The sequence below is a fragment of the Peromyscus eremicus genome, chromosome 3 (assembly GCF_949786415.1).
Source record: "Peromyscus eremicus chromosome 3, PerEre_H2_v1, whole genome shotgun sequence".
NCBI classification, from domain to species: domain Eukaryota; kingdom Metazoa; phylum Chordata; class Mammalia; order Rodentia; family Cricetidae; genus Peromyscus; species Peromyscus eremicus.
In genome coordinates this window covers 36,188,809-36,211,116 of record NC_081418.1, presented here as the reverse complement: position 1 = coordinate 36,211,116, position 22,308 = coordinate 36,188,809, and the positions used below count along the sequence as shown (strand labels likewise).

Here is a 22,308-nt window from a genome sequence, read left to right as displayed (position 1 = left end):
ATAGCAAAACATGTGGATGGTGTGTGCTGCAGGTGTGAAAATTCAAAGAAAGTTAAGGTATGTTGGGGTAAGGATGAGAGACTTGAATATACAAGCATCTAACATCATCTTACTCTCTTCTAACAAGTTCAAGCACATTCATTTCACAGCAAGTTTTGTGAAGGACTTTGACTTATGTCTTTCTATTCCTTTAGTGCTTATAATAATACCTGTTGAAGACCAGGAGTTTAATAAGTATTTGTTGAATAACTCTTGACCAAGGTGTAGGGGGCACAGCTGGTGGAATGTCAACTGGGTGCGTCCACTATGGAAATCCTCACATCCTAGAAATAGAACTACTATATGATGCAGCTATGAATCTAAGTCTGACTACCACAGAGAGACCTGTATACAATTTTTCTATGGCACTATTCACCACAGACAAGATATGGAATTAACATTGGTCCAATCGACTGATGAACGGATATACATACGTTTGTGTTGTGTGTTTTAGTTTTATTCAGAACATAGTGTTAAAGGAAAGAAAAATAGCACATGTTTTCTTCTACATATGAAATCTAAAATTTGAAAGTAAAAACCACATAAAAGTAGAAGAGGGACTATTTGGGGGGAGGGGAGGAGGCAGTAGTAGCTAGAGAAGAGGAGAAGAACAGAGATGGGATGAACATTAGTCAAGTATATGATATTCTTGTCTGAAGATGTCATGATGAAATTTATTATTTTGCATGTTAAGTTAAAAACACAAGGCCCAAAATAACTATCTGTATAATGAATAATGCCTATTATCAATATATACATATTATGGAACCCAGAGTTTGTCCTTTGATTTATCAGCAGGAGTCTGCCTGAAAAAGTACTCAACTGCCAAATCAGTTCCATTCACAACTTTGTGATCTACAACAATCATACCGACGAGATTCTGTCCTCCCATTTGCTTCCACCTAACTCGGAGTGGAAAAAGCATTGCAAAACTTAACTGCTACTTAATTTCAGTGCCTTACAGGATGAAATCTGTAATGCGTTCTGATGAATCAACTCGAGGGGCTCTTGGAGCATTCCCAGAGGGCTCCATTTACACTCAGCAAGTGCAAACCCAGGAGCTGGCTCACTTCTCTCCCAGTTTGTTATACCGCTGTACCTTTAACTCGACACGCAAGGTGCAGCTAAAGGAGGACAGAGCAGTGACATCCAGTGCAGCTGTTCTGAACGGTGCTTTCCCAAGATGCCGCTGCTGCTTGTCGTTTGTTTTTTAACGGAAGGTTCAGGGAATTATATAAGGAGAGGAAACTCGTTACAATTTCAGCCTTTTCCAATAATTTTTGAGTTCTAAGAAGCCAGGCTATGAAAAAATTCACTCTAGGGATTGAAAGAAAGGGCAGAAAGAAATTGAAGCTGTGTTAAATGTTATATTTAGTAAACTAAGCTGCTTCATAAATATTTAATCGCTGGAAGTACAGCCAATACTAGCAATATCATTTCATCTAGGACCCACGATGAAACTGAAATTCATTCCCAAAGCTGATATTCCAGTTCTTCTTCAATTAATCCACACAACTCCTTTGTGTACCTAATCAAATCACCAAAGTCTCAAATTAAATGTTCCATTCAGGAGCATTTCTAGTCTCAGGACACCAGTCATTCTGAATTCTGCAAGTGGAGCAGAGGCTCTTGCTCTAACACCAAACCTTTGTCTCTCTCTAAGCCGCCCCCCCCCCCCCCAGTTTGCACCATCCTGCAAGTGTTACTGTTCATTCCATCTTGAACAGTTCAAGTTTTTGCAGCAAATCAAAGCATTTCCAGAATCCTCTTAAAGATATAGACACCTGTTTTCCCCGAAGCGATAAGAAACAGAGCAAAGAAACAAACACAACCACAAAACAGTTACCACCACCACCACCATAACAACCTAACACCATAGCAGCCCCCACCCCGGGTGCTGCCACCACCACCAGCACCACTAAGTATAAAGTTATCTCTGTTCCTTGCAGTGAGGCAGAGGAGAAGGACTCTGTTCTGAGAGGGCAGAGTGAGGAGGACTAAGCTCTCTCTCATAGCATGCAAACTGGCTCAAGTCGGGCCAGTGACTCACTAAAAATCATCTACTATGTTTCTTTCCAGTCTTCGTCACTGTCAAGCTGTGCACACGAAGACTTACTCTCTTTGCATTATGAAATTTGAGATTGGCTAAAGATGTAGAGTTAGCAAAAAGAGCAGGAGTTGCGCTGACCTCATGAAATAGGATTGGCCACATTTGTTAGTGCTTTAGTGCTCTCATTTTCTCATCTATAGCAAGGAGATGAGGCTGTCTCACCCTAGTGAAGTTTTGGAAATGAATAGGCCACTAAACGATCTCCACTTAGTGTCTGGCCTTGGTTACTTTGGGTAATAACTGTGTCTATGAAAGCACTGTGAGCCAGGCTATTTCTACTACACACTTTCTTGTTCTCAGGGCTTTCTTTGATTTTCCTGGTTTCCCTTATAAAGGTTCTGCAGTGCAGAATGTCTTACTCTCAGAACACAAAATTTAAAGGAGACATAGGTAGCATTGTGATTGGGTGAACAGACATGTGATTGCGAACATTGAACAGAATAACTGATATTTATTAATTTAGCCAGAACTTACTTTGGATGTGCTAAATACTGTGTAAAGTGGCTAGAAGAAAAAAAACAACAACAAAGAAATGAAATGAACATAATTTTTCATTGTTTGGGTTGATAACTCTCTTATCAACTATAATAAGAGAGTGAGCAAATGTGCCATCACTTAATCAAATCAGGGTTTTCCTTATGTAACAAGAAGGCTGGGGTGGCAGTGCCCAGCTAGGATGGTGTCTCCACAGTGTTTTCAGAAACTCAGGTCCTCCAGCCTTTCCCTCAGCTTCCTCTAACTTCTGGCTTTCCCCCTCATGCATATGGATTCACAGTGAAAGATGGTCACTTCATCAGTGTTGTATCTACTGCCCAGGTGTGGCAAAAGTGTCAAGTTGCTTAATCTGTGAGTCTTTCTGAGATATCACTATAAAAGGCTTTCCTGTAAGCTTTGTTCAAATGTATGTATATGTAAGTTTGTCACTTGTTATATGTCACTGGAATAAAACACAGAAACCTGGTACATTCTACCCCACATGAGGTAACTACTATATATACAGACGGAGGGGAGAAAGAGTATAGAATTAATAACAGTAGTTTGGACTTGAGAGAGAGAGAGAGAGAGAGAGAGAGAGAGAGAGAGAGAGAGAGAGAGAGAGACTCTTGGTAGATTTTACATTAAAGCACCACAAGAACTAATCTCTGAAAGATAAGAGACACAGTGAGAAAAAATGTATCCTAGGTTAAATAAACTGATACTCAATAAATAATAAAGCCAAGGTACTAAGACATGGTCATGTTTCATCTGGCAAAATATGTATGTATGGATTTCCATAGAATTTTATTTTCTTTTATTTGCAGGGGTATGGACGCCTTTTTATTCACAAGATCAAGCACAAGCATATCCTGGCTAAAAACTATTTTTCACAGATTCCAATGCTTGCTTCACTTATGCTTCAAGATGGGGAAGTAGACGATATCAGAAGTAAATACTGCACAGATAAACCACCTAAAATTATAGAACCCCATGGGACTCGACCTTAGGAGGTTCAGGAATACCAGCCTGATGATGAGCATTTTTGTTCTCTACCAAGAGGTAGAGGTAGAGGTCATGTAATATGGGAACCGCTTTTATATTTCCATTTGTATTTGTTTTATTCACATTATTTTAAGCTATATGACTAGAAAAAAATCTGTATACATGAACCATTGTTGGGTGATTAGTATTTACAGTCAAAATACAACAGCTAAACCAAACCTTGGCTTAAGTTTCAATGAAAATAGTTCATTTACCATATATTTTATGAGTGTAATTATTCTCTATACATACCTGTATTTTGATATAAGTATTTGGAATTTTTTACTTTTATTGTCTACTTTTACCTTTTAATTGCATAATCCAAGAAAAGAAAGTGTAACAAACAAAAAAATCTGCATTACATGCCATGAAACAAGGCAAACAGTGGAAATGTTATTTATGGAGGAGCCTTCCTGTGGGGCAATATTGAAATTCAGTAAGAAGTATGAACTTGATCAAATCAACTGTCAGCCTACTTCTCAATAAACTCAACAATAACCTTGGCTCTATATCTGTCTGGAATATGTGATGAGTGCCGATGCATCCAGAGACGGCACACCCAAAACAGCATGATTCAAAAAGAGTTTATTTGCAAAAGGACCTGTTCTAAGACATACATGATGCAGGGAAACAGAAGGAACAGTACCGGAGTCCAGGGCCAAATCCAGACATACTGAATCTATCCCACAGTCCCCAGTGTACTTGGGGAGGGAGAAGCCAGGGAACCCAGACAGAGTAGAAAGGAGATAAGAAGACCACTGAGAGGATCAACCAACTCAAGATGATCTCAAGAATCAGAAAATAAACCCTCAATTTCACACTTCTGCTTTGTTCCAGTTGCCTTCTCTAATGGGAAAAATCTGAAAAGGAAAGAAACAGAGACTCAAAGTTCACATGGCTTTAGAGTAAAGGACGGGGTAGATAGTGGGTAACCAGATATGGAGGACTAAATGGAAAACACTGGAGAAGAAAACAACCGAAAGTGGGGGTAGAATCAGATAGTAGTGTTTCACTTACATCACAGAATCATAAAAAGCATGTATTTTATTCTAATCTTTTGTAAATTATGTTGTCCTTTTAAGTTTAGAGATTAATAAATTCATTATAAATATTTGTTCCACATAAACATTTGATATTTTAGCAACCTATATCTAGCATATCTACAATTTTCCTTGAATAGTAAGAACATGGCACTTGTCAATTGTCATTAAGAAACCAAACATTTAGAAGAGAATTCTATAGTACTATTTCCCTGTTGATTAATAGTCCAGACAGCTTGAGAACTTCCATAACAAAAAGATTCCAGTTAAGACTAGAATAGAACTAGACTGATCTTTGATATCATGGGAACAATTTATCATGGACACATGCAGGTTTACACAGGAATGGGAATAACCAGATTTTTGCAACATAGTTCAAGAGAATTTGTCATCTCTGAGAAGAACTGAGAAGGCGGTGAGAGAGAAATAGCCAGATAGGGTCGAGTGAAGGATTTTATGGGCCCTCTTGACTCAGTGGTGAAGCAGTTGGCTAAAACATTGGCTCCTAGGAATGGAAGACAAGGAGTAAACAGAAGAAATAGGCATCCAAAGCCTGATAACTAGAAGTTAGGATATTTATTTCTCCCGATCATTCTGTTTCTTTCTTGGTATGTTGGTAGTGGCTGTGTTTCTCTAAGATCATGGCTTTGATTGGGTCTACCTCCAGCATGGTGCAACTCTCCTTCATTTTCCTTCCTGATTTTCCGTCTTTCACTTGAAAGTCTGTTTCCATTTTTTTTTGTAAGAAACTTTAGGATGTTTTGCTTCTGTTGATTTTCTTAGTGTCCTCTCTTTTCAGACAATCCTTTTATTAAATGCTTCTCAAATCAAACAGTTTGAGTATGTGTATTAGTTACTTTTCTGTTGCTGCAATAAAATACAGGATTCAAAGCAAGTTAGGGAAGAAAGAGGTATTTTAGTTTCCAGTTCTAAGGGGGTTCAGTTGATCACAGTGGGGCCAGCCTGGCAGCAAGAGTCTAAAGCCAGCCTAGTAGTCAAGAAGCTGGATGGTCACATTTCACTTCCACATAGAAACCAGAGAAAGAGAATAGGATGTGAGGCCAGGCTATAGAACTTCAAAGTGCTCCCAGTGATACCACCTCTAGCAAGGTTCTTCCTCTTAAAGGTCCTGGAACTTTCTCAAACAAAACCAGCAGCTGGGAACCAAATGTGGAAACATGAGTCAATTGGGGGACATTTGTATTCAAATCACAACTGTGTACCAATGTTCTTGCTGGGCCCTGACCACAAGCAATCATTGAGCCCTATGAGTAGTCTCGAGAAGTTAAACTGAAAATGTAGCCTTAAGCTTGAGTTGTTCATGTGTTTGACTTCCTGTCTAGGGAGGAACAGGACTAAGGTAATATGCAGCATAGGGTAACGTTAACAATTGTTCAGACTATCACCAGCTGGCACAGTATGAAGTGTGGATGAGGAATAAACAGAGATACAAGAGATGGAGCGATTAGTAACTATGTTAGTTAGTTTCCCATCATTGTGACAAAATACTTCAGAAAGACACATCGTATCAGGAGATATGTATTTAGATCATGTTTTCAGAAGTGTCATCACATGTTTGGTTGGTGCTGTTACTATAGTCCTGTAGAGAGCAGAACATCATGGAGGTGGAAATGTATTATTGATGTTGCTGCTTACCTTAGTCCAGCATGAGAGAGAGAGAGAGAGAGAGAGAGAGAGAGAGAGAGAGAGAGAGAGAGAGAGAGACAGAGAGACAGAGAGACAGAGAGACAGACAGAGAACTACTTTCTCCAGCCAGCTCCCACTTCCTAGATTCCTGCTGATAGTGCCATCACATGGTGACTTCACCAATGGATCACTGCCCTGATTGTTAGAGCACACACAATTCAGTCACTACCCATATGTCCATCAACTAGTTACAAAGGCATTTCAATTAAACGATATTAGTTGCTTTGATGACAAAGACTTGCATAGCATGAGTATCTTTTATGTTAGAGAAGATTCATAGAAAAATGATAACTTGGATGTGTTTAATGGCCAGATTAATGCCCTGTCAAAGATTTAGAAGGCAGCTATAGAGAAATTCCCTATCTTCTGTCTATATAGGAAAGATGTGACTAAAGTTTAAACCTGCAGTGTTACTGTAAAATTTACAAGGCAGCACGTTAATTAAATGAATACACATGTTAGAGCTGATACTAAGATTAGGATCTTGGGTAGGAAAATCAATGTGTGATCTGTTATGAATTAGCCTGTACACTGGAGGAGTTGCAGAATCATGACTTTTTTTTAAAAATTAAGTATGAGAGGAGTATGTATAACAGTATATTTTATAAGGATTTCATAACTGCAAAATATAAAGTTAAAGATAAATAAAGCTCAAGCTATGTTCTTGTCTAGTATTCAGGATTTGATGTGTTGTATTGAGGCTGTGAACATTACCAGATATATTTAACTAATCTTATACCAAATATGGCCTCTACCAATGATGTGTGAATTGGAATGGCTCTATATGTGTGTCTTAGGGTTTCTATTGCTGTGAAGAGACACCATGACCACCACAGCAATTCACAAAGGACAACATTTAATTTGAGTGGCTTACATTTTTAGAAGTTTAGTCCATTATCATCATGGTGGGAAGCAAGGCAGCTAGGAATATGGCGGCATGCAGGCATACAAGGTGTTGGAGCAGAGAGTCCTACATCTTGATCCAAAGGCAACAGGAAGTGAACTGAGATACTGGATGTGGCTTGAGCATATGAGACCTCAAAGCCCACTCCCACAGTGACACATTTCCTCCAACAAGGCCATACCTACTCCAACAAAGCCACCCCTCCTAATAGTGCCATTCCCTATGAGCATATGCAGGACAATTACATTCAAATACCACAATGTATAAACTTTAGATACTGCCTCAAGTGGTTTCTTAAGACAATTTACACTCAAGGTACAGAGGCTGGGGGATGGCAAGCTTGATGTCAGTGTGGGCTATATAACAAGTTCCAATGTAGGTGGACTTCTTAATGAATCCTTGTCAAGAAAAAAGAAAGGAAGAAAGGAGGGAAGGGAAGAAAGATGGAAGGGAAGAAGAGAGGTTTGATTAGTAGATCTTTAGCATTATAGAAAATCTCTGGGATTGCTGGTCCCTATATTTTTGAGGTGATAATAGGAAGAGAATCTGATAATCTAGTTTGATGGGGAATGCTTTATGCTAGAATACAGGGAGGCTAAACTTAAATATCAGAGAGAGTCTTAGGAGCTATGAGACACCTGAAGCATAAAAGTAAAAAAAGCAAATAAATACAAAGCCAGAATTGATGAAAGTTATATAGAAATTGGAGCCTTGAACTCTTGTAGTGAGAATGAAAAATGGTTCAACTTCTACAGAAAATAATATAAAACTTCCTCAGAAATTGGAAGTAGCCAGGTATGGTGGCTCACATCTGCAATCCCAGCAATCAGTCTGAGGCCGAAGGGATTACAATGAATTTGAGGTCAGCCTGGGCTGCTCAGTGAGGTCCAGGGCAGTCTAGACTATAGAGTGAGACATTTTCTCAGAAATTGAAAGAAGATTGATCCAGTCATTCTATTTCTGGATAATTAGGATCTCAAAGAAATATTGGTTCTTCCCAATTCAGTGAAACACTATCCACAATAGTTAAAATTAGGGAACAATTTCAATGGACAATTACTCAGCCTTTAAAAATGTTCTGCAATGTTCAACTATATTAATGAAACCTGATGACATTTTGTTAAGTGAAAAAAGTCATTCATAAAAGACAAAAATTATGCAATTCAAGCAAATTACAGAACTGTTGTTGTCATGGGCTGGAGGAGGGGGTGGAAAACTAAATCTGGTAATCAATGAGTATAGAACTTCATTGATGAAAGATAAATAATTTCTAGGTATCAGCTATACTACATTGACCCTATAATTACCAATGTAATATTATATAGCTAAAATTACATTAAGATCTAATTACCAAGATAAAATGAAAAGAGAGGCCCCAGAGGCAGAGTGATTTGGCTTTGTTGAGACTTGTAACAATGACAATGGATTACTTATAAGACTGATAATCAGGACCACACAAATTAAATGAGTAGCTGTATTGGTTTCCCAGGGATATCACAGTAAACTGACATATATTTGGCAGCTTAAAACAACAGAAACTTTTTTTTTTCATTTTAAGAATCCAGAGGTCTTAAGGTGTCTGCAGAATTGCATTCTCTCTGGAATCTTATTTTACTTTTGAGTTGTTAGGAATCAAGTTCGGGGAGTTGTGGATCTAAGTGAGCTGTCCACACTTCTCTCAACCTCAGGCCTCCTGTGGAATGCATATGGGACATCAAACTTTACCTCTTGGCACTCTCTGGTGGCTTTCAACACCACTTTGTTTACTTGCTGTATTTCCTTGATGGCCTTTTTCTGTGTTCAAAGTGCACCCTACTTTCCACATGTTTATGCCTACACTTCTCATTTGATTTGGGGCCTACCTACCTAATCTAGAATGATTTCACATCTAAAGATTTATTACTTCTATTTTACATGAATAAATGTTTCCAAGCATGTATGTATACACAGCACTACGTACCTGGTGTCCGAGGAAGCTAGGGAAAGTCATCAGATCCCCTGAAACTGAAGTCACAGGCAGTAGTGAGCTGCTATGTGGGTTCTGGGAAGCCCGGTCCTCTGCAAGAGCAGCAAATGCTCTTAACTGTTGAGTCCTGATAGCCTATCTTGATATCCAACTTAGTTTTACTTATAAAGATCCTTTATCCAAAATAAGGTTGCATTCATGATGTCTGAGTGCTAAAACATGTAAATATATCTTTGTAGAAGCTACCATTCAACCTATTATATTACAACCTGCTATAGTTCTGCTTAATGTACCTGAGCAGAAAATATTTTCATCCTGAAGGGTCAAATAATGTGTTCAAGATACTGGAGTGGAGAATTACAATCATTTACAACATCCTCGGGTGGAAGCCTCTTCACAGACAGATGGAGAGGCATTGAAGGATGTTTGCTGTGAATGCTCATCCAGGTCTCCAGCAGCAGCTATGTTCTTTACCAGGCGGGAATCCTTTGGGAAAATGTAAATGTCCAGAACTGCTGGGGATTCTTAGAAACTGGCTTTCAAATGACTCTGATCCCTAGATTTGAAGTATTGGGGTCCACTGGTCAGAGTATCAGCCTTTGATAGATAGTTGAAAGCATTGACTGCCCTAATGCCTTCATTAATGAAATGGTAGACTCATTCTATTTTCATTTTCCCATTCCTAGAATACAAAGCAGAAATACTTACAGTTACTGGCAATATGCCCGTATGTATTTTCTCTCTCCTGTGGTGAACATTCCTATTGTTAAAGTAGGAAAGGCCAGTGAAATCTCTAGGGAGTACCCCTGCATCTGCTTCTGTAGAAAGAGCTGAAACAGCACCACATCCATGGCATAACTGATGCCATCAGTGGCAGGATAGGTGATGGATGATTCTGACCATATTTCCTTCTACCTATTATTGTGGAATATTTGTACACTGTGTGAAAACGTTTTGCTGTGATTGGTGTAGTAAAAAGCTGACCAGCCAATAGCTAGGCAGCAGGTGTAGGTGGGACTTCTGGGCAGAGAGAATATTCTGGGAAGAAGGTGGAGTGGCCAGCCAGAGCGGAGGAAGCAGCATGAGCAGTACAGAGAGATGAGGTATGATCCACGTGACAGAATGTAGATTAAAACAAATGGGTTAATTTAAGTTATAGGAGCTGGTGGGACAGCTTAAGCTAAGGCCAAGCTTTCATAATTAATCATAAGTCTCCATGTCATTATTTGGAAGCTGGCTAGTGGGACAGAGAAAGACTCGTTGCAACCTATATTTTATGTTGATATAAATCCTACTCAGGTCTCAAAGGGAAGTTAGAGTATGAAGGGGCACTCAGATTATGGTGCTAACTGCAGTTACACTTACAGATGGGGCATCTTTATTAAAACAAGTCAACAGTATCTCTAGTACTTGACATATACCTGCTGATAATGAATGTTTTCAATGTTTAAAATGTATCACAAATATTTAGCCTCCATGAGGCAGATATACCAACCAGTTCTTATTACATTATCTCAGGTCTCTTTCAATTTCCCCGTTTCTTCTGATAATCCAGAGGGATTTTGATTGACTTTATATCCCACAGAATGCCCTGCTGGTCCATTACATTACATGCTATATTGGTTTTAGTAATCCTGAAACAGCAAGCACCCTTCGAGTCTTAGTAAGATGTCTGGATGCTAAAAAGTGGAAGATAAATATCATAGGAGTTCAGTAGCTCAGTTCACAGGCTGGAGTGATTAAAAACAAGTTTTAGGTAGAAATCATGCAGATGTTTCACACTGTGGTATGGCAAGCAGAGTAAAAACCTTTCCCCCAAAGCAAAGGTAAATTGAAAACTACAGCGACCAAATATAAAACAAGATCATTGGGAACCCAATTATTCAGAAATGAAGATTTTTATTTCCACTAGCAGGTAGAGGATTCTGACTGTTGTGGATGGCTGGGGACAAAGAAAATATGGAACAGTTTGTGGAAAGGGGACATTATAGATATTAGCTAGGCATATGCTACCATACTCAGCTAAGACTGGCACTCAAGCAAAGAAAAGGTGTCGTAGCCACACCAGCTTTCTTACCACTTGGGACACGTGGCTGAGCAGATGAAATAGTTTTGTCCATAATCTGTAGAAGAGGGAGATGCTGAGCGGAGCTTCTGACAAATTCCAGTAAGGACAATAGGATACAAGAGTGTGGGAGGAAGCCCTGCTTTCTGCTGCCCACAAACATTTTCATTCCTCTGGCCTTCTTTTGGGTCATGATAGAAACTGAATACCTAGTTATGATTCACTGAGTGACTGCACTACTCATAATGCCCATAAGAGACTGTATGCTGTCAGATTATTTAATCATTATGCTGACTATGCATAGTTTCATTGCATATAATCTAGAAATTGTGTATTGGCAGGTATATGGTAGATAAACAGATAGATGATACCTTAGATGGCATTGATGCTTTGTTAGGTCTGAATGTTATAGGTAAATTGCAAAAAGCAAGTAGTTCAGAATCTTACTGCATACTATGCTTTTTTTCCCTCAGTTTTCATTTGTTTCTCAAATAGTAGCTATGGTTTCCTATAGCCCCTTAATGAAAATGTGAAAATGAACTGCTTTGCAGAAGATTTGCATACTCTGTCAAGAGAAGGTCTAGTTTACGGTTGGGTCTGCACATCTGCTGGCTATTATCTTCATCTACACGTGAGGTGACCATGGAAGACAGAGACAACGACTTTAGGAGAATCTTTTCACGAGACAGAATGCCAATTTCTATATCTAGTTCCTATATTTTTGTGGAATAGAAAGTGGTTGTTGGTATAGATCCATAGGGATCTGTGACAGTGATTGACAGTGGACCAACTGGCTACAATTGTGGAAAGAAAACCAGAAAACTGGGGGTAAGGAGTTGAGGAACAGGCACTAGACATGCCCTATGTAAATGTATTTCAGAGGCCATTACTGCAGAGGAGCTGTGTTGTGATATAAAGCAGTGTTGTTCACTAGTGTTTGTTCTCTGGCCCATTTGCAAAGTCAATCTGCTGGTATAGATGAAACTTGTTCATGGGCTGAACAGAGATTTGGGTTTTTCTTCACAAAGATTGACTTTGCTCCAGTCACAGATGGGTAGCCCTCTACCCACAACACAGGGCAGTAATAACCCATATAATGATACTGCTTCCCATGGAAACTAGCATGTAATCTGGTGGCTGATTTTATTAAATCTTTTCCATTATAGCTTGGATAGAAATTTGTATTCATGAAATATTTAATATTCACTGATTTATCTTATCAGCTTACAGTATCTCTGTTTACGTAATAATTTACAGAAAGCCTTGTTCATTATGATTGTGTCTCATGTTGCATTGCCTTTGACAAAGGACTCATACTACAGAGAAGGAAGTGAGACAGTAGGCTTCTTGCACACAATTACTAATCTTACTCTGCTTGTGTATCTCAGAAGTATGTGTCCTGACAAGAGGAAGTAAAACAGTCCACTTAAGAACCAATTTTGCACCACCTAGTTGTCAACACCCCAGAATTAGAGTTCTGTCTTACAGGAGGCTGTGTATGGCTGAAACCATGGCTCAATACATAGTGCACAATGGGCAAAGCTCTCCACTTCATGTTGTTTTCTAGCCTGTCTTCAGAACACAGACCTATGTCTCGGTTACTTTTTCTGTTGCTGTGATAAAAATACCCTGACAAAGATAAGATGTCTTAGTTAGGGTTTCTATTGCTGTGAAGAGACATCATGACCATGGCAACTCTTATAAAGGAAAACAATTAATTGGGGTGGCTCGATTACACTTCAGAGGTTTAGTCCATTATCACCATGGCAACGTGCTGGAGCAGGAACTGAGAGTTAACACATTTTGACTTGCAGACTATAGGAAGTGGCCTGACTCACTGGGCGTGGCTTGAACACATATGAGATCTCAAAGCCTGCCTCCACAGTGGCATACTTCCTCCAACCACATCAAGTCTACTCCAACAAGGCCATATCTCCCATTCATGCTGCCGCCTTTGGAGGCCATCATTTTCTTTCAAACCACCACTTTAGGGAAAGGGATTTATTTTAGTTCACAGTTTGAACTTCTATTATTGTTGGGAAGCCAAAGCAGCAAGGAGCTTAAGACCTTTGGTCACTTTGTGTCCACTGTCAAGAGGCAGAGGTAAATGCCTGTAGCTCTCTTTCAACCTCTCTCTCTCTCTCTCCTTTTCCCCTGCCCCTCTCTCTCCCCCTCTCTCAGTCAAGTATCTCAGCCCAGGGAATGGTGCTACTCATAACGTATAGGTCTTCACATCGCAACTCAATCAAGATAACCCCTATCAGGTGAGCCCAGAGGCCCGTCTCTGAATGGAGATGAACCATTATGACTTGGACTAAGAACCTTCTGTTATGCTACATATCCCACGTGAAGAATTACCATTTCCCAGCCCATCAACCTTGGGACCAGTTGCTCCAGAGAGTATTAATGTTCAGGGAAGAAATTCCTCAACATAACACAGCAATATTTCCATTGAATTAGGATTTGGGACTTCAACATAATTCTTTAGAGACCTGGTTAAGTAACTGTTTTCCAAGAGCAGATTATAATTTCCATTTCCCACAGGTTGATACTTTCTAATATCTGATTGAAAAATAACACATTTTCATTTTTTTCTTGCTATAGCTTATTTTATTCTCATCATTTTATAAGTCACAGTCTATGGGAAAGCAAAATGATATCTCACATGATGTGCTATGGTATCCTGTTAGGGCAGCACAATATGTCACTTTTACTGGTTCCAAGAGAAGCATATAGGGGAAATAATGCATCAGTATGTCATAGGCATACTAAACCATCATTTTAGACTTTAAAATATTACAGTTTGCACTGTTTCAGTAGTAGATGTTAAAAAAAGAGTTCAGTCAAGGAAATAGTATATGGAATGATCTTGGCTTAGAGAAAATTTTGACAACATTTTTCTTTACCAACTTAATGTTATTCACTGAAGATACAAAAAGTAATTGGTTATATTATGTGCATATAAGTAAGATACTAAAATGTTATCAATTAATGACATTATATTTGGATACTGAAGTTTTAGTCTTAATGACTCAGAAGGAAAAATGCATTTTTGTAGTCAGGAAAAGAAAACACATACTCAACTGTGAGCCAAATCTTTCAGATACGAACAGTTCATGACATTGACAGAATCAACGTCTTCCATGGCATCATGAAGATAGCTGTTTTAGGATGTTTATGAAACAAAAGACTGAATTTGAGTTTTCTCACTCCCATGTACAGAGTGGAACTAAAAAATACAACCCCAACATGCACACAGCAACACCAATTGTTCTAAAATTCCAGAGAGCTGACATGTCTATATGGTATCAAAACAAATCAACAGTGTATCAAAGCTGAATTCAGAAACGTTTAGTCGTTGGTGACTTGACTGACTTGGTGTGAATCAGAATATGAGGGATGTGGAAACATCGGACAAGTGCTGCATTAAAGTCTTGTACAACTTAGCAGTTTCTATGTTTCAGGCTCCGCATGGAACAGTTTGTTGGAGTTTGGTATTCCATGTCAATATTAGACTTGTGAATTGATTTAGACACAATCCCAACTATTGAAAGGAGACTCGGGGTTTGAGGCTGCTATTAATAGTCTTGCTATCACCTGGCGGTGGTGGCGCACGCCTTTAATCCCAGCCCTTGGGAGGCAGAGTCAGGCAGATCTCTGTGAATATGAGGCCAGCCTGGTCTACAAAGAGAGTTCCAGGACAGCCAGGACTGTTACACAGAGGAACCCTGTCTCAAAAAACAAACAAACAAAAAACAAAGAAAAAGTAGTCTTGTTATCATAGGTATTCTGGGATTGCCTTTTGTTGCTGTTGTTATTTTTTGTTTATTTATTTATTTTTAAAATTTATTCTTCTCTCATATAATACATCCTGACCACAGTCTCCCCTCCCTTCCTTATCTCCCCTCCTCTCCTACCACTCCCCCACTTCTCCTTTCCTCTAGTTCCACTCATCCTGTTTCCCCTTAGAAAAGAGCAGGTCTCTCAGGCATATAAACTGAACATAGAATAACACAGCACAGTAAGATGAATCCAGCATTCTGGGATCACTGTTCCTCTCCTTCTGCTCATTCTAGTCCTATGGGTCTGCCAAGGATAGTCCAACTACACAGCACGTATATACTATGTACGTAAGTTGGAATAGCAATTATGTCTTGACTGTGATGTCTAGTAATATATTAGTCATATGATAAAGAAAACCAGGTAGACTATTTCATGCAAAAAAATTGCATTCTTTCCATACTTTCTTATCTATGATGTGAGGTTAGTTATACTTTAACATCAAGATTATAAAAAAGTTAGAGAACATACATACATATATATATATATATATATATATATATATATATATATATATATCTCCGTGTGTGTATATCCATATATATATGGAACACAGGTCATGTATTATATTTGTTAAATGAATGACTACATGCTTGTCAGAATAATTTTTATTGTTTTGTTTTGTTTCTTTGTTTTTGTTTGTTTGTTTGTTTGTTTTGATACAGGGTTTCTCTATGCAACTGCTCTGGAACACACCCTGTAGACAAAGCTAGCCTCAAACTCTCAGAAATCTGCCCGTCTCTGCCTCCTGAGTGTAGGGATTAAAGGCATAAGCCACTACTGCCGGGCATAATTTTCATTGTTTGATATACAGCATGTGTATAATAGACTCAAGTGAAATGTTGGGTTCACCTTCCAGTGGTTGGTGACCTACTCAGTGATGTGTGTGGCTGCCTACTGCAGACTAATACCATGACATCCTGGAAATTTCCCCCAAAGAATCTGTGTCCTACTTCACCTAAGGGTCCTCCCTTGTCTTTTCAAAATATACAAAAACTACTGAAAAGAGACAGTAAGTTTCAAAGAGAATTGAAGTTTCCAGGTGAACTAGCTACAAGGGAGCTGCCCATCGTCCACAGTTAAGGTAGTTACACAGACTAATGGTTTTTATGAACTCTCTACAGCACTTCCTCAGCAAAAACTTCCTTAGCTTCTCAAGAACTTTATCTGCAAATGGATTGTTGGGTCTCTCCTCCCCCTCAGCTTGGCTCCCTGCTAATGCTTCTGTTTGGCAGCCTCCAGTGGTCTCCCTAACCTGTATTTATCTTTCCCTAATTAGAGGCAGCTGGGCAATTTTTGGAGACAACAACTCACTAATCTCTTTGCTAATTTGCAAAGCCAGTAATTCTTTCAAACTTCAGAAGACTGATTTCCTTTCAAAACAAAGAACTGTAGTCTTAAACTTTCTTAGACTTTACTATTTTACAAAATATTCTGTAACAATGTATATATATTAAAAATATCAATGATCAGGCTGGAGAGATGGCTCAGAGGTTAAGAGCACTGACTGCTCTTCCAGAGGTCCTGAGTTCAATTCCCAGCACCCACGTGGTGGCTCACAACCATCTGTAATGAGATCTGGCACCCTCTTCTGTGTACATAATAAATAAATAAATCTTTAAAAAAAAATCAATGATCAGAATAAACATTATATACAGTTCCATTTGTGGCTGTGTCTGAGTTGAACAGAATCCACCCATCAGGGCTGCCTCATTATTGAATGAAACTGTTTACTTTCTATTATGCACCACAAATACCAAGAAATAGGTTCGTAAAATTGAAAAAAGCCCTTTTCATTGATCTTAGAATAAAGAATATAGAATATCTGCCTGCTAAAGAAAATCTCATCCATTTTATATTAACAATACACTTTTTGCAGTTATCTTTAATGAAGAAAATTCTAGAGATATTAGCAATCTCTCCAATAAATCTGATGTCTGAAATTTGTTTCCATCTTTTATGTTATGTCACTTGACTCATTTAGATCTGCCTTTTGTGTGTGGGGTACATGTGTGTACATTTGCTCTCATGGGGTGCCTGTATATGAGTATATGGGTGCATATGCCCACGTTTTTCTGCCTCTAGTGTTGCCTTGATACAGAGCTCCTACTGAACCTGAAGCTAGCTGCCTGCCTGGGTAAGCTCTTGGGATCTGACTGCCTCCACCCTGTAATGCTGCTGTATAGTCACCATCAGCTATGATGATTTATGTTGTTGTTTTTTCCTGTGGGTGCTGGGGATTGGAACCCAGGCACTAATTATTACAGAACAAGCACCCTTACCCTCTGAGCCACCTTCCCAGCACCTTTGATTTGCCTTTCTAACCATTCTTTATATTTTAGTCTTGAGTGATTCTTATGAAAAAAAATTCATTAAGTAAGCTAAAATGTCAGGCTGGCCAGCTTTCTCCAGCAGGTACCTGAGGATGGAGATGGAGAAAGTAGCTCTAAGTATCTGACACATCATAAAACCACTTTGTTTAAATAATATTAATGCAGTGTGTATACTACGAGTAATACATGTGAAATCATGTCAACTAGAAGGGAAAGAATGCCACTCGGAGATCATTAAGTTACGTGAAACAAAGCAGACTTGATGTGTGTGTGTGTGTGTGTGTGTGTGTGTGTGTATGTGTGTGTGTGTGTATGTGTGTGTGTATACATGTGAGTGTGTGTATTTCTGTGTATATGTGTGTGTGTAAATGTGTATATGTATGAGTGTGTTTGTGTGAGTGTATGTGAGTGCGTCTATTTGTGAGTGTGCAAATGTGTGTGAGTATGTGTGTGAGAATGTGCGTGTATGTATGTGTGTGTTTGAGTATGTGTGAGTGTATTTTGTGCATGTGAGTATGCGTGAGTATGTTTTAGTGTGTGTGAATATGTGTATGTGTATGAATGTGTGTATGTGTGAGTGTCCATGTGAATGTATGTGTGAATGTGAGTGTGTACATGTGTGTGTATGTGTATGAATAAATGTGTGCAAATGTTTGTATCTATGAGTGTGTATATCTATGTATATGCTTGTTTGTATGTGAGTGTATGCTTTAGCGTGTGTATGTGAGTATGTATGTGTAAGTATGTGTATGTGTGTGAATGAGTGTGTACAAATGTGTGTATGTGATTGTATATCTATGAGTGTATGTGTGTGTATGCATACGTGAGTGTGTGAATCAATAAGAGGAGGAGGAGATCTTAAAGGAAAGAGAAAGGGGTTATGAATATATATGACTTATATGTGACTAGGGCAGACGTGGTAACTCCGGTAGGAAGAAGCAGACCATCAAGAGGGGGGCAAAGGTGACGGCAGAGGGAGCTAGGATAAAGGATCAATGTGTAGTGACATAAATCTGTGAAAATTCCAGGGTGAATGGTATGGTAACTCAAAAATAAAAAATGATTAATTAAACATCTTTAATTGCTTGAGTTGAGTCCTCAGATTCGCTCTGTGCACATTATGGTCCTCAGATTCACGTATGAATTAAAGGCATATTTCTGGGAAGGATAATTTGAGGCAGAGTTTTACTCATATGCAATTACATGTGTAATGCATAATTTAATTTTTGGCATAAAATGACTTCCTCTGAAATAATTTATAAGAATATCATTGACTGGATTTATTAGATTTTAAAACTACTCAAATAAAAATGTTAACTCAAAGTAGATTTATTTTAGAAGTTTAATCAACTATAAATCTAGATGAGAAATGTTTTGAAATCATATCAATATGTTCCAGACCACTGTCATTTCCTTTCTCACTCCCTGTTCTCTTCTGTTCTTATATTGCATTGTGGGAGAGGCTAAACACACCTCAATAAAGTTCAGACCTATTGGAAAGATCAGTTATATCCCTGGGAAGGCAATTCCAGTCAGAAACAAAGCCATAACCTGTGAGAGGTCTGGATTTCTATTTTCTAGTATTCCTCAGGAAAGCAAATGTAGCCCCATCTCACCCACCCTGAGAAGGGCCACTGGTTATCATCTTTGGTGTTAATGGTTTTTATCTCCACATGTGATTGTGAACTCTTGGAGATTTGTTATTTGGGAATACTTGTTTTAACTATTGCTTCTGTTTGACATTCTCTCTCTCTCTCTCTCTCTCTCTCTCTCTCTCTCTCTCTCTCTCTCTCTCTCCCTCTCTCCTAACATACAGATATAGTTATATAGGGGGATATATTTTGGTTTTATTTCTCTGGAAAAACTTTGACTAATATAGAGTCTAATACCAAGAATGGGAAATCTATTATGACAAATAGAGGTGTGGAACTGGCTGATGGGTAAAGCCTGGAAGGGTTTTGAGATACATAGGCATGAAGAAGCTCTTAGCAGGAATAGGAACTTAGTGAGTTAAGGAAGTGGGACATTGAACCAACAGTATTATTACTTGTAAGATGAACAGGTTTGCCTTCCTAGGTTTCTTGTAGGGAAGTGTAATGGATATTCTTGGTTGTCAGCTTAACTACATCGGGAATTAACTAAAACCCCAATATGGAGGGCACATCTGTGAGGGATTTTTGCTTAATTTGAAGTAGAAAGATTCACTTCTTTTTTTTCTTTTTTTATAGTTTTATTTTATTTTATTTTATTTTACATTACAATTCAGTTCTACATATCAGCCACGGATTCCCTTGTTCTCCCCCCTCCCGCCCCCCTCATCTTCCCCCCAGCACACCCCCCATTCCCACCTCCTCCAGGGCAAAGCCTCCCCCTAGGACTGAGATCAACCTGGTAGACTCAGTCCAGGCAGGTCCAGTCCCCTCCTCCCAGGCCGAGCCAAGTGACCCTGTATAAGCCCCAGGTTTCAAACAGCCTACTCATGCAATGAGCAAAGGACCCGGTCCCACTGCCTGGATGCTTCCCCAACAGATCAAGCCAATCAACTGTCTCACCCATTCAGAGGGCCTGATCCAGTTGGGGGCCCCTCAGCCATTGGTTCATAGTTCATGTGTTTCCATTCGTTTGGCTATTTGTCCCTGTGCTTTATCCAACCTTGGTCTCAACAGTTCTCGCTCATATAAACCCTCCTCTTTCTCGCTAGTTGGATTCCCGGAGCTCCACCCAGGGCCTAGCCGTGGATCTCTGCATCCAGATCCCTCAGTCATTGGATGGGGTTTCTAGCATGACAATTAGGGTGTTTGGCCATCCCATCACCAGAGTAGGTCAGTTCGGGCTGTCTCTCGACCATTGCCAGCAGTCTGTTGTGGGGGTATCTTTGTGGATTTCTGTGGGCCTCTCTAGCACTTTGCTTCTTCCTATTCTCATGTGGTCTTCATTTACCATGGTCTCCTATTCCTTGTTCTCCCTCTCTGTTGGTGATCCAGCTGGGATCTCCCGCTCCCCCAAGCTCTAAATGGCTGAAAGACATTTAAGGAATTGTTCAACATCCCTAATTATCAGGGAAATGCAAATCAAAACAACTCTGAGATACCACCTTACAAATGTCAGAATGGCTAAGATTAAAAACACTGAAGACTTATGCTGGAGAGGATGTGGAGCTAGGGGAACTCTCCTCCACTGCTGGTGGGAATGCAAGCTTGTACAACCACTTTGGAAATCAATATGGTGCTTTCTTAGAAAATTGGGAATCAATCTCCCCTAAGATCCAGGTATACCACTCGGGCATATACCCAAGGGATGCTCAATCATACCACAAGAGCACTTGCTCAGCTATGTTCATATCAGCATTGTTTGTAATAGCCAGAACCTGGAAACAACCTAGATGCCCTTCAACTGAAGAATGGATAAATAAAATGTGGTACATATACACAATGGAATACTACTCAGCAGAAAAAAACAATGACATCGTGAGGTTTGCAGGCAAATGGATGAATCTAGAAAAAATCATCCTGAGTGAGGTAACCCAGACCCAGAAAGACAAACATGGTATGTACTCACTCATAGGAGGATACTAGATGTGGAACAAGGATGACTGGACAGCTACTCACATCACCAGGGAGGCTACCTGGAAAACAGGACCCCAAGAAAGACACGGGGATCTCCCAATGACGGAGAAATGGATGAGATCTACATGAGCAGCCTGGACATGAGTGGGGGTAATGAAGGAAGATTCACTTCTAATCTGAATCTTTGAGGAGGAAGACTGGCCTTTAATCCAGATCATTTGAGCTAGGAAAAACTCACCTCAAATCTGGGACATACCTTTTGCTGGAAGCCTACATAAAGATGTGGAAGAATGAAGCTTTTATTCTTTGCCTGCTTGCTCTTGCCTTCTTAGCAAGTCCATTCTGTCATAGGCATTAGAGTCTAACTCTTTGGGACACCAGTGTAGACTGAAGAGCAGCTGAGACATCCAGCCTTGTGGAAGAACAACTACTAGATTCTTGGACTTTCTGTTCATAGCCAGGCATTGTTGGACTAGCTGGACTGCAGTCATTCTAATAAATCCCTTTATATATGGAGAGAGAGCTAGAGCAAGAGCGAGAGTGAGATCGTGAAAGAGAGAGAGAGAGAGAGAGAGAGAGAGAGAGAGAGAGAGAGAGAGAGAGAGAGAGAGAGAAAACCCTGACTAATAGAGGAAGTGTGCCTGAGGAAGTCTGTTCAGGTTCTTAGTCTCATCAGTAATGGAATTTATAGATTGTCCCAGCTGGCCAACAAATATTTTACTTAGAAGAGGAAGCAAATGTATGTACACTGGAGAGCCGTGACAGTGACCTTGAGTGACTGATGACATAGGGATGGGACAGTACTATGGAAAGTAGAGATGAATATGTCATGAGTTATGAAGGTTCATTGAGTAGTATTCTGGTAGAGTTATTTGACTACCTCTTTCTTCAATATAAATTAGGTCTTAAGATTGTATCAAGGTTACATTAACCAAAATCATGGGTTCTGGTAATTGACATCTGGTGCCATGTCCAGTGAGATCAAACGCCACCAATGGAAAGCCATGTATTTGTCATCTGGTAGGAATCTGAGGAACTCCACAAATTTGTGATTTTTGTGGCTGGTAGTGATTTCAAAGATCCAGGAAATGAAAACTTTCCTTTTTGTTTAGACAGGAAAAGAAGTCTTAGAACAAGTCAAGGAGAAGATAGTTTGATTGGGGTGGGTGGTGAGTGCCCTCTTCCTTGGCTTCTTGTCTGGTACCCTTCTAGTAACTCTG

General features: G+C 39.4%; 1 protein-coding gene across 1 annotated transcript in view; it reads left to right on the top strand.

Annotated features, from left to right (window-relative positions):
• Window positions 1–4,170, top strand: part of Iqub (IQ motif and ubiquitin domain containing) — a 71,594-nt gene extending 67,424 nt beyond the window's left edge. Inside the window, exon 13 of the mRNA XM_059257434.1 lies at window positions 3,451–4,170. Coding sequence (XP_059113417.1) covers window positions 3,451–3,633 — 183 coding nt within the window. The 3' untranslated portion in view covers window positions 3,634–4,170. The remainder of the gene's footprint in view (window positions 1–3,450) is intronic.
• The last annotated feature ends 18,138 nt before the right edge of the window (window positions 4,171–22,308 follow it).